At 35.6% G+C, this 16,066-nt stretch overlaps 1 protein-coding gene across 2 annotated transcripts in view; it reads left to right on the top strand.

Moving 5' to 3' along the window:
• mbtps1 (membrane-bound transcription factor peptidase, site 1) overlaps positions 1–14,718 on the top strand; it is a 39,863-nt gene extending 25,145 nt beyond the window's left edge. Inside the window, exons 11-23 of one of the 2 annotated variants that reach the window (NM_199213.2) lie at positions 2,143–2,304; positions 3,303–3,447; positions 3,554–3,742; positions 5,390–5,562; positions 5,694–5,809; positions 5,892–6,048; positions 8,069–8,193; positions 11,122–11,199; positions 11,307–11,447; positions 11,544–11,675; positions 12,278–12,404; positions 12,525–12,655; positions 13,960–14,718. In NM_199213.2, the coding sequence (NP_954683.2) occupies positions 2,143–2,304; positions 3,303–3,447; positions 3,554–3,742; positions 5,390–5,562; positions 5,694–5,809; positions 5,892–6,048; positions 8,069–8,193; positions 11,122–11,199; positions 11,307–11,447; positions 11,544–11,675; positions 12,278–12,404; positions 12,525–12,655; positions 13,960–14,177 (1,894 nt within the window). In that variant the 3' untranslated portion in view covers positions 14,178–14,718. The remainder of the gene's footprint in view (positions 1–2,142; positions 2,305–3,302; positions 3,448–3,553; positions 3,743–5,389; positions 5,563–5,693; positions 5,810–5,891; positions 6,049–8,068; positions 8,194–11,121; positions 11,200–11,306; positions 11,448–11,543; positions 11,676–12,277; positions 12,405–12,524; positions 12,656–13,959) is intronic. The other variant, XM_021467593.2, reaches the window with a different exon arrangement.
• Positions 14,719–16,066: the final 1,348 nt, after the last annotated feature.

The following is a 16,066-nucleotide window of genomic DNA, read 5'->3' as shown; positions in this document are numbered from 1 at the left end:
TATATGGTGTGCTTTATCTGAAGTGGGCGGGTTGTGTGACGTTTGATTCGGGGACGTTCTGTGGGCGGTGTTTGCGTGACGCGCTGTGAGCTATTAGCCCGTCAGTGGAAACGCGACATGATTTCGGCCTCATTTCTCAACCTCCCGGGCTATTGGCCCGGCCCGGCCCGATTAAAGCCCTGGCTCGCACTGGCCCGATAGTGGAAATGCGGCTAATGATTGATCTTATCCACCCGAGACTCATAAGTAAATATTAGGGGTGTCAGAATTAATTGGTTCTTCGGTGCACCGTGATGCAGACGCGGACAATTCGGTATCTGTTCAGTAATAATCATATCCAGTTATTATGTACTGACGTCATTTATCTCATATGCACTCTGTCGCGAGGGAGGTGAGCGCGGGTATTTACAGCACTCCAGGCGCCAACTACTTAAAAACGCAAAAACTGTGCACAATTTCACTGCGTGCGTGTGTGTACAGACAGCTTTTTATAGCACCCCCCAAATAATACACTGTGTATGGAAAGCATCGTCAATGCACCGAGTTGAACCGAATCCATGGCATGATAATCGTAACCAAACTGTGAGACCAGTATAGGTTCACACCTCTAGTAAATATGCAGCCAATTTTTTGATTACCTGACCCACAGATTAACGGCAGCACCTGTGGATATAACTGAGAAATTATGTGCTCCTATTGGCCAGTGTCACCTACATGCAGGAACCCATTGTGAAGATTAAACATGCTTGACTTTCTGCAACAGTGTCGTGAAGTGTCGCAGACATGGTATCATTTGTTGTGAACTTTGCCACATTACACAAAAAGAAAGGATTGAATCTTATGTCACGATGCCCATTTGTCGTTTACGACTCCCTATGATACCCTATGTCAGGGAAATGATGACAAAATCACGTGATCTGACCAGGGCTTAGATCTTTCCAAAATTTGCAGAACAAAAACCTAATGCATGCGATATTTTTCTCAGTATAGTGCATCCCTAATTTATATTGTGTATTTAGCAGATAATTTTAATCTAAAGTGACTTGCATTAAGACAAATTTTCTTTGTCTAGCATTTCTTTTTACATCACATTTTCTTATTTATGTATTCTAAACTGGTCCATTTTAAATTGTATTCGGCATCTCTTATGCACCCTGTCTCAAATTTAATTACTTTACAGTTAGATTATTGAGTATTGGCTCAGTTTTTTTTTATCATATTGTAAAATATATAAGGGGATGATCTGGTAAAAGAAAGCCCCGCACCCTACTCACTATTTTTCTCAATTGAAAGTGAATTAACATACTGAAAGAAGTCTCAGCAAGGTTCATTTGGACTTTACTAGATAAATTGGATAAAGTTGACATTTTTAGCTATGTATTTTCCATTAGAAAATCATTGTAATGAATTTGACCCAAATAGTTTAAACAGTAGGGTTTTACATTGAACACCAAAACTAGGTGTTTCCAATTTTAGCCCATGACACATATTCAGTGAGTCCGAATGTTGTTTTAGGTGTGGACTACTTTTATATCTATATAATCAGTGCTGCTTTATCAGGGAGCTGATAGTGATTGATATTGGGCTCATCTGTACTTTGTACATAAATTATTATTAACACACTGCTCTTTGAAATAGTTCATGTGAAGTGGAACAAATAAAATGGTGCTCTAAACCAGTAGTTTTCTGCAAAAGTCTTTTGTTCCTGTCATATGGAAAAAAATAAATTAAGCTTCATTCTGCAAGAAAAGAACAGGAAAAACAAGTCTCAAATGAACAAACAGAATCAATCTTATTTTCCACTTGGAACTGAATGACATCCTCTCTTATACATGGTCTTCGCTTTTGCTGTATATCTGATGAAGTACATCCTCTCTGATTGTGATAGACTAACCTAATTTGTTAGTGCTTCCACTTTACTGTTTTCATTACACCTTCTTTAGTTCCCTTCCTTTCTTTATCCTTTATATATATTACTCTCATTTTGTATTGGTACTTGGGCTCATCCGCCTCTTTGGTTTCTAGCATATGAGTCACCAGTGTTTCTTTAAAGATTTTTTTCTGGTCATCTGCCTGAAATGCTATTCCATCAAGCCACATCAATTCAAAGTAATCGTGTTTCATTTGCTCTTGTCTTTCCAGCACTGTGTTGAACAGAGAGTTGGTGAATCCGGCCAGCATGAAGCAGGCCCTGATCGCCTCGGCTCGCAGGCTGCCTGGCGTCAACATGTTTGAGCAGGGCCACGGCAAACTCGATTTACTCAGAGCATATCAGATCCTTAACAGCTACAAACCGCAAGCCAGGCACGTCCCTGATACACGCATACACAAATATAGTGTTTCTGCCCTTGCATTTACATTTTTAGGAAATCAGCGTGGTTACTGTTGTTGTCAAATCACAGAGACTGCAATTTAATAAAAAAATTATATGCTGTAAATAGCATATGAATATATAATGCCATTTTATCTGGATCATGAGCTCACTGCTTATAAAATGCCAAATTTAACTCATGTTGTTCGTTTACCAGTAACCTATCAGAAATTTTAGTTTGGGGGATAACAAAAATTAATAAGTAAATATTTATATTGTCATTTAATAGTACTGTATGTTTATTAAAAACTTGGCTTATTTATAGAATGTAAAAATGTAATGCAGTTTTACTATATTATTGAATAACCATAATAGATTTTTTTAAATATTTATATATTAAATAAATAAAAATAAATGAATTCCTATTCAATTTAAATAAATTATCTTATTTTACAGAATAAAATGTAATGTATTACAGTATGTACTTTTACTATATTATTTAATAAGTGTGTGTGTGTGTGTGTGTGTATATATAATATGAAATTATTATATAAAAATAGAAAAATTAAGCTCTAAAAGGATGCAGCAATAATTCTTTCCAAATATAGCTATTCTACTCTATTCTATTCTTTCCCCATATTGCAACATTCATTGCAGAAAAAGTAAATATTGCATGTGATATTATTATCCTCCAATATAGTGCGTCCCTGAAGGATATTTATGCATTTAGCAGACAATTTTATCCAAAGAGACTTCCAAATGAGGAAATGATCTTTGTCTAGCATTCTGCTCGCATCACATGCTCACATTTTCTTATTCATATATGCTAAACTGGTCCTTTTTAAATGCAGCTAGTGTCTCTAATGCACCCTTATTTGAATTTAATTACATTCCTGGCTGATTATGAAGTAGATTTGTCCTGGTTCATTATCTTCCACTGGTGCGGAGTTCATCTTAATGAATTTCTGATGGTGTTTTTTTAACTCTTTAGCTTGAGTCCAAGCTACATTGATCTGACCGAGTGCCCGTACATGTGGCCCTACTGCTCTCAGCCCATTTACTACGGTGGCATGCCAACAATCGTCAACGTGACCATTCTTAATGGTATGGGCGTGACAGGACGGATTGTAGAGAAGGTAGGCATTAATAAAGAGTGACTGATGTTCATTGTAAACTGATATGTTGTTTTTGACTCTAAATTGTCATTTTAAATATTCATGGTTCATCAATTTTTCTTTAAAGCCCATCTGGCAGCCCTATCTCCCTCAGAATGGAGATTATGTGGATGTGGCGGTGTCTTACTCACCTGTGCTCTGGCCCTGGGCCGGGTACCTGGCTGTTTCTATATCTGTGGCCAAAAAAGCAGCATCTTGGGAAGGCATCGCTCAGGGTCATGTCATGGTTACAGTGGCCTCCCCTGCAGAAAATGACGTGAGTAACATTTTTGTGCTTATTAAGGCTACATGATATTTTGGAGTAAAGTCATAAGGCTGGCTTAGGCTCTGTTTTTACATGTTCTGTGCAGGTGATGCTAATTTCATAATCAGAAAAGTATGCATGTAAATCTGTGTTTGACATGTTGAGAACAAGTATGGATTATTTAATGGACAAGTATGGGTTATTTAACAGCTTTAGTCTTTTCATCAATTATTATTCCTGTGTAACAAATAGGATCCATCCAGGATTATATCTGTCTAACAAATAATTAAATTATGATGTCTATGGTATTGATCAAACAATTGATGCTTCAAATAAAAGTCAAGAAAAAGTTTTTTTTCCGCCAATAGGATTGTTAAAAAACTATTAAAAATGTATTTGTCACTAATTTGTTCAAGAGATTCTTCAGATATGCCGATTTAGGCATTAATGAAATGTGGAGCCTGTTATCAATGACTTAATGAGTTAATTAAAACTGAGATTAAAAATACATAATATTTATAATATATTATATATACACTTATCGGCCACTTTATTAGGTACACCTTACTAGTACCGGGCTGGACCCCTTTTTGCCCTTAGAACTGCTTTAATTGTGGGACAGACTCAACAAGGTACTGGAAATATTTCTCAGAGATATTGGTCCATATTGACATGATAGCATCACATAGTTGCTGCAGATTTGTCAGCTGCACATTCATGATACGAATCTCCCACTCAACCACATCTCAACGGTGCTCTATTGGATTGAGATCTGTTGACTGTGGAGGCCATTGGAGTAAAGTGAACTCATTGTCATGTTGAAGAAACCAGTCTGTAATAATTCACGCTTTATGACATGGCGCGTTATCCTACTGGAAGTAGCCATCAGAAGATGGGTACACTGTGGTCATAAAGGGATGGACATGGTCAGCAACAATACTCGGGTAGGCTGTGGCATTGACAAAATGTTTAACTGGTACTAATGGACCCAAAGTGTTCCAAGAACATATTCCCGAAACCATTAAACCACCCCCACCAGCCTAAACCTTTGATACAAGGCAAGATGGTGCCATGCTTTCATGTTCTTGATGCCATATTCTGACGCTACCATTCGAATGTTGCAATAGAAATTGAGACTCATCAGACCAGAGGTTTTTCCAATCTTCTATTGTCCAATTTTGATGAGCCTGTGCAAATTGTAGCCTCAGATTCCTGTTCTCAGCTGACAGGAGTGGCACCCTGTGTGGTCTTCTGCTGCTGTAGCCCATCTGCCTTAGGGTTGGATGTTTTGTGCATTCAGAGATGCTCTTCCTCTGTTCTATCAGCTGGAACCAGTCATACATAGACATGGATATATAAATTTTTTTTCAATTGATTTAATTTTCGTTTTTCTTTAAATACATTTTTATAAAATTATTAATATTTATATTTATATATATTTTTAATAGGTAGCATCAAACAGAACTGAAAACTAGTAACTAGTCTATAAACTTTTGTTAAATGTTCTATTTCCAATAGTCAGAGGATCATGAAAACACCAAAATATAAATATAATTCTCTAGAATTTTGCAGTTCACCTATAATAGTCATTAGATGGTTTCTGAAATGTCTTTCATCTGGCTCCAGATCATGACCTGCTTTCCATGTGTTTGTATCCAGTCTGCAATAGGTGGTGAAATGACCTCCACAGTGAAGCTGCCAGTGAAAGTGAAGATTGTCCCCACTCCTCCACGCAGTAAGAGGATTCTATGGGATCAGTACCACAACCTGCGCTACCCACCCGGATACTTCCCCCGAGATAACCTGCGCATGAAGAACGATCCACTTGACTGGTGAGCCGCAAACACAAAAAACAACCCACATTCAGTTAGTTAGAAAATCCATTGTGGGACAGAATCTCTTTTACTATAATTATGTCTCATTTCTCTTATATGGTGTAGATGATATTGTTTTCATTTTTCAGGAATGGTGACCATATTCACACTAACTTCAGAGACATGTATCAGCACCTTCGCAGCATGGGCTACTTTGTTGAGGTCTTGGGTGCACCAATCACTTGCTTTGATGCCAGTCAATATGGTAAGTGTTCATAGAGTATAATGGATTCTGATGTGTTGATGAATGTGCTTAAATCAACCATCACTTCTGTCTCATCTTATAGGAACGTTGCTGATGGTGGACAGCGAAGAGGAGTATTTTCCAGAAGAGATCACCAAGTTGAGGAGAGACATTGATAATGGCCTGTCTCTCATCGTTTTCAGTGACTGGTACAACACATCAGTCATGAGAAAAGTCAAGTTCTATGATGAAAACACCAGGTACTGAGTGTGTGTCATTGTACCTTCTCTAAAAATTCATTTAGCAGTTTGTCCTACCACATGAATCTTTTGTGGAAAAAAAGTGAATTGAGGCTAAGCTGAGGCAATATGAGAACATTTATATATATGATATCTTTAAACACATCCGTGATGTGCAGTACTGCTCATATACTTTAGAGCTGCTAAGCTTATTCATACATACAGCTGAAGGCAAAATTCAACCCTCCTGTGAAATGAGAATTTTTTTTCCAGATATATACACATATGTTTTTGCCCATTATATCAGATAACATTAACAGTGTCACAGCACATACAGAGTCTATAGAAATTAAAGGACAGGATGTGAAAATGAATAAAATAAACTTTTAAGTACTGTTAAGGCCGGGAATATTTTTTAACAATATTTTTAATAACTAAGTATTTCTAATAACTAATCATGTTTGTCTTTGCCATCATGACAGTACTTATTTTCTAGTAATTTTGAAAGATGCTAGTATTCAGCTCAAAGTGCAATTTAAAGGGTTAACTTGGTCAACTTTCTATGAGAGCTAATAAAATTGATCTTAAGTTATAAAAAAAATGTAAATAAATTAAGGGGCCGAACAAACCCAACGCGCCTTTCCATTCCAAAAACATGTGGCGCACCTCACTGCCTTTTGTCTCTAGGCAACGACTAAATCAGCTGAGTACTGTGCGAGAGTGTTGCTGTTGATATTAATATACTTTTAATATTTAATGATATTGTGATATCCAAGATTTGTGAAGTCATACAGCACTGGTTAACTCAAAACAGCAACCACAAGTGTCTTCTCCCTCTTTAAAAGTCTCTGTAGTTGTCTTGACAACACAAACACTGCAGGCACATCAACGGAAACCCAGCCTCTGCTTTCATTTGATTGGAGAATGAAAAAGATGCAGCTGACATAAAGAACGCAATTTTTTTGCTCAGAGTTGGCTTTTTTTCAACTGCGAGTGCACTGCACGCAACGGCAAAAACATGAGGTGCATCAGACGGTTAAAACGCGAGGCGCGCAGGGCCCATAAGCAGCGGGCACACCGTTCGCGGCCGTTGGTAAATCATTCAAAAAAGACGCTCTTAACACAAAAAGCATGTTCGGTGTGCTCAGCCCCTAAAACTGCATATTTATTCCTGCCAAACTGAAAGAGACTCTATTCAGAAGAAAGAAATTATGGCAAAAACTGAAAAATATTAACTCTGTTAAATATCACTTGGGAAATATTCATTTATTCATTCATTCATTTCCTTTTCGGCTTAAGTCCCTTTATTAATCTGGGGTCGCCACAGTGGAATGAACTGCCAACTTATCCAGCATTTGTTTTACGCAGAAGATGCCCTTCCAGCTGCAACCATCAATGGGAAAAGTCTTGTGAAATTTGTATTCTAAATATTTCCCAATTGGAACTAATAATTTTGCCTTCAGCTAAATTAAAATCAACAGAAGAGTTCTGCTTAAATATATCCATGGAAATAAAGTGTTAAAAATAATAATAATAAACTAATAATACACCATACACATTTCTATTAAAACAATATCCATTTAATTGTATCAGGAATTGAGAATCAAATTTATTATTGAATCAAAAGATGCTATCGAATCCAGCCCTATTTTACGACTTGAATTTAGGCCATTTTTGTGTTTGACCCATTTATAACTCTTAAACTCCACTGTAAATGGCAAAAAACACTAGACAATAATTAGTGTCAAGCCTGCCTTACTAATTACATAATTAATTGTGATTCCACTTGACATTGTTATTTCAGCAGGCTGCTTATCTAATTTTCTAATTACCATCTGTTTTTCCTGTCCTAATTCATTGTGTGCTTCCCATTAGGATATTTAAGTGCTCTAATTTATAACTATTGTCATTTTGGTTGGGGTTTGATGTTGTGTGGTTTCTATTATGGAATCTGAAAAATGATGGGCTCTTAATAAAGTGTCCGATTCAGGACAAACATGTTTTGACTCACAAATGAAGGCAAATTTCTTGCACTTTACAGACAGTGGTGGATGCCAGACACAGGGGGTGCTAATGTGCCAGCCTTGAATGACCTGATCTCAGTTTGGGGAATGGCCTTCAGTGATGGCCTATATGAGGGAGACTTTACCTTAGCAGATCATGACAGTAAGATACCGCCTTATAACATCACCCAGAGATTGCTGTTAAAGGGGTCTTTCACACAAAAATCTCTCTCTCTCTCTCTCTCTCTCTCTCTCTCTCTCTCTCTCTCTCTCTCTCTCTCTCTCTCTCTCTATATATATATATATATATATATATATATATATATATATATATATATATATATATATATATATATATATATATATATATATATATATATATATATACTGTGCAAAACTCTTTGGCCTCCATTAGATTTGTCATTTTAGTATAATTATTTATTATATAGTTATGTCAATAATGATATTTCTCACACTATGCTATCCAAACTGTACCCGGATGTGTTACTTGGTTTGTGTGCTCCGAATCAGGCTCAGGCGCGGTTCAGTTGGCCGGCATTGGCCCGGACGGAAGACGTGTGGCAGAGTTCGGTTGGGCTTTGGCTCGGGATGCTTGTAGTTTGAGTGCAAAGCGCCACTGAGCCTGAAACTGAAGACGTGATTTTAGTTTTAAGGGACTGTTTCATATAGATTTATTAATCATTCTTACTTTTCAATGAACAAGAAATGATTTTATTAAAGACACAAACCCCTCGCTGCATGTCAGCTACACCTTCAGCTAACCTCCTAATGTGTTCAGCATGAGGACTTTTATGCTTCGGCACCCTCAGATTGCCTGGACAGAGGGAAAAAAAACATATTAAATACTGCCATTTGCTAGCAGGAGCCTTTTTATTCTAAATACAGTGTTTGTTTTTTCTTTATTCTGTGTACATAGAAAAGAAATATCTTATTAAAATAATTAAAACTTTGCTGAAACACCAAAACTGTTGGGGGACCAAAACTTTTGCACAGTACTGTATGTGTCATTATTTACTTGCCACTTTTTTTCAAACCTGTTTCTGTTTCTTTCTACTGTTGAATACAGAAGAAGATATATGCAATAATCTTGGAAACCGGCAACCATTGACTTCAGTAGTATACCGCTATGGTAGTCAACAGCTGCTGGTTTCCAACACTCTTTAAAATGTCTTCTTCTGCATTGGACAGAAGAAACAGAAACTCATTTCAACCACTTCTAGGAGAGTAAATGTTGAGTAAATTGACATTTTTAGATAAAACTGACCTTTTAAATATATGATATTAGGTAGAAAGTTTCAATGTAGATTAATTTGTCTTCAAGCCAGGTTAACAAATCACAAACTTTTACACTTTTCCTGCTGATTAAGTTTTATTTTGTATTTTTCATTTATACATTTTTTATACATAATCAGAGTTTCTGCAGGGTCTTAAAAAGTCTTAATGTCTTAAATCTCAAAATCCAAATTTTAGGCCTTAAAAAGTCTTAAATTTACTAAAATATTATGCTGTAGGTCTTGAATCTTGTTTAAGTGTCTTAATTTTCCTTTGTTCATAAATTGCTACCCAATCTGGCCAAAACCTGTACAATCATCAACAACTCATCTCAATAAAACTTAACTTTTTATGTAAAAAAGGTCATTTTTAACTTTATCATAATGGTTGAATTACTTTCCTTAAAATAAATTTACTTTAAAAGTTCTCTATGTTGATTTAGTTTATTATAGTTTTAAAACTTAAAAATGTTTTAAAACATTTGTTTAGTTTTTTATTTTGAAGAAGGTTTATGTTGGAGGAAAAAGTGTATGGATACAAGTAGGTTTTGCTTGTTTTTACACAATATTTAAAATATTTTTAATCGAAAAATATATATATATATTTAATTATTAATGTATTATTGTATTATTAAATGTATTGAATTCTAATAAAAAAAAATTTGATAGGGCTAATAAAAAAATTTTCTGTCTTCACCATTTGATAAATTCCTTAGGCTTTAGCGCTTTATGGGTCTAAAATTTCAATCACAATGGTTTCAAAAATGACTCTTTTATCATTCCAAAATTCAGAAAATACTGCAAATTTTTATTTTTGTAGAATAAAATGTTACACATGTACAAATCTTTTTTTTAAATAGACCTTTAAAATATAGAGATTAATCAAATTGTTGGGGAGGAGAAAAGAAGGTATTTTAATTAGGGGTATAACGGATCACACCAGTGGCCTGTGTATTAATACATTTTTTACCGGTAGATTAATCCTAAATTTGTAACAATGACAGAGTGATCGCCTCTCACGTTATTGAAAACACAAGTATGAAAGCATTTAGGCTTAGATAAAACCACTGATGTTTATAGTAAAGATTAAAATCACAGTCATATGCATTTAACGACGCTCAAAAATTAAAGTTGTTGGCAGCAGTTACATTATTTAACCAATAGGCGGCGACAACCAGCCATCAAAATTATGCCACTGAATAATTCTTTTAAAATGATCCATCTAGCAATAAAATGTAAAATTTTATGAGGGAATAACTGAATAATTTATTGAAAATAAGACTAAAAATAAATATAGGTTGTACCAATTAAAATATATTCATACATTCAGCATTATCAGTAAGAGTAGTAGTAACAGTGATTTTTTTTTTTTTTTTACATTACTGAATATTTGACTATTTTTATTCAGCTGATTATTTCTTCATTTAATTTTTAATAAAACTTCAGGTTTTAAGTTATGTTTGTTAAAACCAAACATTTCTTGCAGTACTGTTTTTGTAATAAATGGAAAACAAATTACACTTGTCTCCTCCCTTTTCTGGCTGATCCGAAAAATGGTCTGATCTATGACTAAAAAACCATTATGCAATCCGAATCATGAGATTTGTGATCTGTTACATTACTAATTTTAATGTAAATGTACAGACATGGATTGATAAAGTGCAATATAAGAAACTTTTTTTTGCATAGGATGAAAAAAACTCAGTATAAAAACAGTATTTTTGCCAGCAGCGATTAACTCTTTTATAACATCTCACCTTAAATCATTTCTATGGTATATACTGTCTCTTTTCTTTCAGTGTATTATGCATCTGGGTGCAGCATTGCTCGTTTTCCCGAGGATGGGATTGTTATCGCTCAGACACTGAAGGATCAAGGTACACTGCACCTCCTCTTATCACACACCTCACATCACTGCTGTATTCATGAAGAGGCTTTCTCTTAAACCTCTTGTTATTGTTATGCGACATCTTGAAATCTTTAGGTCTGGAGGTCTTGAAGCAAGAGACTGCAGTGGTGGAAAATGTGCCTGTGCTTGGACTGTACCAAACACCCTCTGATGGGGGAGGCCGCATTGCACTCTATGGAGATTCCAACTGCATTGATGACAGTCACAGGCAGAAAGGTAATAGAAAAATGTGAGGGGTGATCTGAAAGTTTATTTGTTTGTAGAGTTGTTAAAATAATTTGCATGTGTTTGGCTTTGCTTTTCTCTGTGTAGACTGTTTTTGGCTGCTGGATGCTCTGCTTCAGTACACTTCCTACAGCATGACTCCGCCCAGCCTCACCCACTCAAAAAACAGATTGGTCCCTCCTACAGGCACAGACAGGCCATTACCACAGAGATTAGAAGGTTAGGCTTGTGTTTATACATGCACGTATTATACATATTTTTATCATGGTTTTATCATTATTTTAAATACACTTATTTATTTATAATATTAGTGTGTATTTATTTTTCTTGTAGTTTTATTGTAAGTAATTTCTTTAGTTGGTTATTAATTTTTTTTTTAATATTTTGTTTATTTTCATAAGTTTTTTTTAGTGATTTTATTTAGTTTTTATTTATTTATTTTGTATATTTAAATTCATTCGATTTTGTTTAATTTATTGTAATCCTATTTTATTTTTAAATCAGTTTTCTTTCTTAGCAGTATTTAATTAACTCGTTTATTTGCTTTTATCTGTTTTTTTATTATTTTCCATTAATTGATTTTTTTATTTATTTTTAAATCATTTTCATTATTATTTGTTAGTTATTTTTTATTACATCTTTTCTTTTAATTCAATTGATTGATATAGGTTTCCTTATGCTTGGGTTTCTCTTTTTAATAGGGTTTTAATTGTTGTGTACAGTTTTTTATTTTTGTTTTAATTAATTAAGATATATTTAATCACTGAAGTCAAATAGTTTTTTCTTTTTATTGTTATTTAATCGTATTCCTATTTTTTCAGGGAATCACTTGTATCGTTACTCCAAAGTGCTGGAGGCTCATCTGGGTGACCCTAAACCTCGTCCTCTTCCTGCATGCCCTCATCTGTCTTGGGCCAAACCTCAGCCTCTAAATGAGACTGCTCCTAGGTCAGTACAGACCCCTTTTCCATTTTCACGCACTGCATCAGCACTCCAAGCAAATCTAAATTCAGATGCATTGTCTTTCAAAATCCACATCTAAGTTTGTTGGCATTTATTTCTTCTCAGCAATCTTTGGAAACACCAGAAACTTCTGTCAGTGGACATGGACAAGGTTGTTTTGCCTAATGTCAGGGCATATCGGCCTCAGGTTCGACCCCTGTCTCCTGGGGAAAGTGGAGCTTGGGACATTCCTGGAGGTGAGGAAGGGATCCCTGCTGTTTTAGGAGATAATTAATCATAATTAATCAGCACTTTCATGGTTACTTAACCCCAGAGTTGGTGCAAACTAAACTGAAACCACCATGAAATTGATGTCTTTTAGGAAATAATCAACTATAATTATCCTGTACCATGAAGCTGGTTTAGCCGCTTAACCAGATAAGTTTCCGTTTATTTTGCACCAACTCTGGGTTTAAGTGACCATGAACGTGGTGTCTTCTAGGAAATAATCGACCATAATTAACCCGTAGGATGAAGCTGGTTTAGCTATTTAACCAGACAAGTTTCAGTTTAGTTTGTATTAACTCTGGGTTTAAGTGACCATGAAAGTGCTGTCTTTTAGGAAATAATTAACCTTTACTATGAAGGTGGTTTAGCTACTTAACCAGATAAGTTTCAGTTTAGTTTGTATTAACACTGGGCTTAAGTGACCATGAAAATGCTGTCTTTTAGGAAATAATCAACTATAGTTAACGTTTACTATGAAGCTGGTTTAGCTGCTTAACCAAATAAGTTTCAGTTTAGTTTGCACCAGCTCTGGGGTCACATATCCATGAAAGTGCTATCATTTAGGAAATAATCAACCATAATTAACCTGAACCATGAAGCTGGTTTAGCTGCTTAACCAGATAAGTTTGTTTAGTTTGCACCAACTCTGGCTTTAATTGACCATAAAAATGGTGTCTTTTAGAAAATGATCAATCATACTTAACCTGTACCATAAAGCTGGTTTAGCTGCTTAACCAGATAGGTTTCAGTTTAGTTTGCTCCAACTTTGGGGTTAAGTGACCATTAAAGTGCTGTCTCTCTTGTCTTGTCTTTCATTGCTACTTGGTAAAACATTTTAAAGATAATGATCTCATGTTTAGCAACGATTGATTTATTTACAACAACTTTTTATGATTTATGTAATCAATAAACTCTTAATCCAAAAAATGACTATAAATGACCTTATATTGAATTTGTATAATTATTATCACTACAAAAAAGTTACTTTAGACTGTCCAATTATACTTATAAAGCTAATGTTTGATAGTTTAAATTCTAAAATTGTGGTCATTCTCTTTTAAGATGTCAGTAATGGTGTCATGGCATGCGATTTGGCTGTTCGCCAGTGATATAAAACGCCTTAAATTACTCGGTACTCCCTGAATTAAGGATTAAAGTCTAAATTAACGGAGAAAGTGGTTTGGTTTTGTCAACTCAGATCTAACCTGAGTTTGTTCAACGACCATCATGGTACAAGCTCCAGATTTCACCCTCACAATGTGTTTTTCCTCAGGAATAATGCCTGGACGATATAATCAAGAGGTGGGACAGACCATCCCGATGTTTGCCTTTCTTGGTGCCATGGTTGTGCTTTCCTTCTTTGTAGTGCAATTGACCAAAGCTAAGAGCAAACCCAAACGCAGGAAACCCCGAGTGAAACGGCCACTTTACCTTCAACAACAACAACAACAACAGCAAACCCCTCACTCAGGCAAAAACCCCACTGTATGATCGGCCACATCTGGACAAACCTAATAGGGAAGGGTCTTCCCTGAGGTGTGTGTGTGATGCCGTAACCCCGTGGAAATGAGATTGTTGGACTCTTGTTGAGAAAAACCAGCAGCCACCTGAACTCAAACGAGGGCTTTGCTTGGAGATCGGTGATTCTCTCTTGTCTTTATTCAACACATGCCTTTCAATTCAGTGACCAAATGGAGGAATGTTTCCTTTTTTAATTTATTGATGAAATGATTAATTGACTATTGACCTTTTGCTTTAATACTGCAAATTCGGACAGACACCAGCCCTTCAGTTTCCTCAATCAACTGGACTGGTTTCCTACACGTCCTCATTTTTGTATTCCGTCAGACTGTTTTTATAAAAGCGTTGTGTGCTTGCGTCTTTTGTAAATAGCCCATCATGATTTCACTGTTGTTGGTGTGGAATTATCAATGTTTTAAATATATCTTATCCGATATAAAGCAAGAAAACCTGTCTCTCTGTCTTTGTAATAAATCTTGCGTGATAGTCCTCATTTAAGGGAAAAAACAAACAACAAGAAGAGTTTTCATCTTGTTTTTATCCAAGGGATGATTCAAGTAAACTCAGCAGAAGTGTGTGTGGCTATAAAATGGTCCTGTTTACTTTTGCCACTTTGGATGATGGATGAAGCTATTTGTTCTTTGTTTGCATAAAATACATGTGCATAAGATGGATGAAGCTGTCACGGTTTGACTGTGTGGCCTGCTAGTTTGCCTGAACAAAAATGTACAAGCAAAATATCACTTTTGGACATTCTTTTGGAGGAGAGCCATATTTGACTTGGTCCATCTTTGTCTTCATTAAATCGAGTGCTAGGGTATATACACTACCATAAATCTTTTAAAAAGATGCATCGCAAACATCTTCAATAGAATTCAAATTAAATGCATATTATATGTATTAAAATGTCATTTATTCCTGGTATAACAAAGTTTTCTATTTATGTTCAAGGTAAATGTGATACAATGCAATCTGAAATTTGGGGGTAAGATTTTAATTTATTGTTGAATGCACACTTACCAACCACTTTATATTAAGCACCTGAGGTTTATTCCAGAAATCAAGTTTAACTTACCTTTACATTTATTCAGAACTCTGTGTTGATTAATCCAAAACTGCTTACTCAAGGTATGTCTGTTCCAAAATCAGTCCTTGGGAGTAAGTTCTGTCAAGTCTCATTCTTAACTCTGAACAAAAAAGTGCATTCTCAACAGATTACCAAAGCCTGAGTTGCCATGGAAAAACAGATTCCAAAAAGCAGCATGCCACCTTCTGTTTAATGGTGAGTTGCATTTTTATTGCTTCTTTCACTATTGGTAGTTGTGCAAAATATTAAAATGTAAGCAGTAAGAAGTGTCAAAAATTTACTTAACAGTACATGTATACATTCACTGGCCACTTTTGCCTTCAGAACTGCCTTAATCCTTCATGGCATAGATTCTAGAAGATACTGAAAATATACCTTACAGTATTTGGTCCATATTGACATGATACCATCAAACAGTTGCTGCAGATTTATCAGCTTCACATCCATGATGCAAATCTCTCATTTCACCACATCCCAAAGGTGCTCTGATGGATTGGAACCTAGTGACTATGGAGGCCACAGTACAGTACAGTGGACTCATTGTCATGTTAAAGAAACCAGTCTGAGATGATTCACGCTTAATGACATGGTGCGTAATCCTGCTGGAAGTATCCATCAAAAGATGGGTACACTGTGGTCATAAAGGGATGGAGATGGTCAGAAACTAATACTCAGGTAGGCTGTGGCGTTGACACGAAGCTCAATTGGTACTAATGGGCCTGAAGTGTGCCAAGAAAACATCCCCCACACTGTTAAACCACCACCACCAGCC

Source organism: Danio rerio, chromosome 18, assembly GCF_049306965.1.
Source record: "Danio rerio strain Tuebingen ecotype United States chromosome 18, GRCz12tu, whole genome shotgun sequence".
Lineage (NCBI taxonomy): Eukaryota > Metazoa > Chordata > Actinopteri > Cypriniformes > Danionidae > Danio > Danio rerio.
Note: the sequence above shows the minus strand (reverse complement) of the source record. Positions and strands in the feature narration are given on the sequence as shown.